The sequence below is a fragment of the Sinocyclocheilus anshuiensis genome, unplaced genomic scaffold (genome assembly GCF_001515605.1).
Source record: "Sinocyclocheilus anshuiensis isolate Anshui unplaced genomic scaffold, SAMN03320099.WGS_v1.1 scaffold2514, whole genome shotgun sequence".
In the NCBI taxonomy this organism is placed as follows: domain Eukaryota; kingdom Metazoa; phylum Chordata; class Actinopteri; order Cypriniformes; family Cyprinidae; genus Sinocyclocheilus; species Sinocyclocheilus anshuiensis.
This window is the reverse complement of record NW_015548375.1, coordinates 46304-47192: the sequence shown is the minus strand read 5'-3', so window position 1 is coordinate 47192 and position 889 is coordinate 46304. Positions and strand designations below refer to the sequence as shown.

At 34.2% G+C, this 889-nt stretch overlaps 1 protein-coding gene across 1 annotated transcript in view; it reads left to right on the top strand.

Annotated features, from left to right (window-relative positions):
* Positions 1 to 889, top strand: part of LOC107656682 (von Willebrand factor D and EGF domain-containing protein-like) — a 78092-nt gene that overhangs the window by 52439 nt on the left and 24764 nt on the right. The window contains 1 exon segment of the mRNA XM_016444624.1: positions 524 to 774. Within this exon segment, the coding sequence (XP_016300110.1) occupies positions 524 to 774 (251 nt within the window).

The following is an 889-nucleotide window of genomic DNA, read 5'->3' as shown; positions in this document are numbered from 1 at the left end:
AAAAAAAAAGTTGAACAATTCTATAAAAATCTGTTTTGTCTCTTACATTTTGCAGTTATTGAAAAGATGAGACATTTGTCATTTTGCTTTCTGAAAGCAAAATCATGGCCAAACATTTTTTTTGTATAATTATTTTTTTATTATTATTATTTTTTTGTTTGTTTTATGTTTGATATGTTTACTGAAATTTGTAATAATAAAAATAATTTTTAACAATTAAAAAATGTAAAATAATAATAATAATATTAATAATAATAATAATTTAATTGGGTCTTTTACAGTTTGCAGTTAATAAACAGATAATAATAATAAATAATTTAGCTAAATAAAATTGTATTTCATTTCAGTCCAAGTACAATGGACTACAATTAATGGAAATGACATTGCTAAATATTATCAGACATATTCATCAATAAACAAACTATTTGACTGACAAATATTGCCTAGCAACTGAAAATCAGCTCTGGGGATTGTTAATTCATTCATGTTATTCTGTCTTGCAATTCCCCTCTCATTTCCTCAGCTAATCGTCCACCAACCTTCCATGTGCCACAGGACGGCCTGCAGACCTTTGTAGGTGAGAACTTTGTGTACCAATTCACAGCCACGGACCCCGAGGGCTCGGCCCTGCTCTTCCAGCTAGAGACAGGGCCCCCTGGGGCCTCAATTTCCCCGGCCGGGCTCCTCATCTGGAAAGTGGACGAGGAGGAAACCCGCAGTTTTCAATTTACTGTGTCTGATGAGTGTGATGCCCAGAGCAGATTTACCGTGGAGGTGAGAGACACTGAGAAACTGATGCCTGACGGATTTTTATGTTTAGGTCAAATGAGATGCAAACTTTAGTTTTGTAGAAATAATGATTCAAGCCTCTTCTGGGATGTCATTTTGT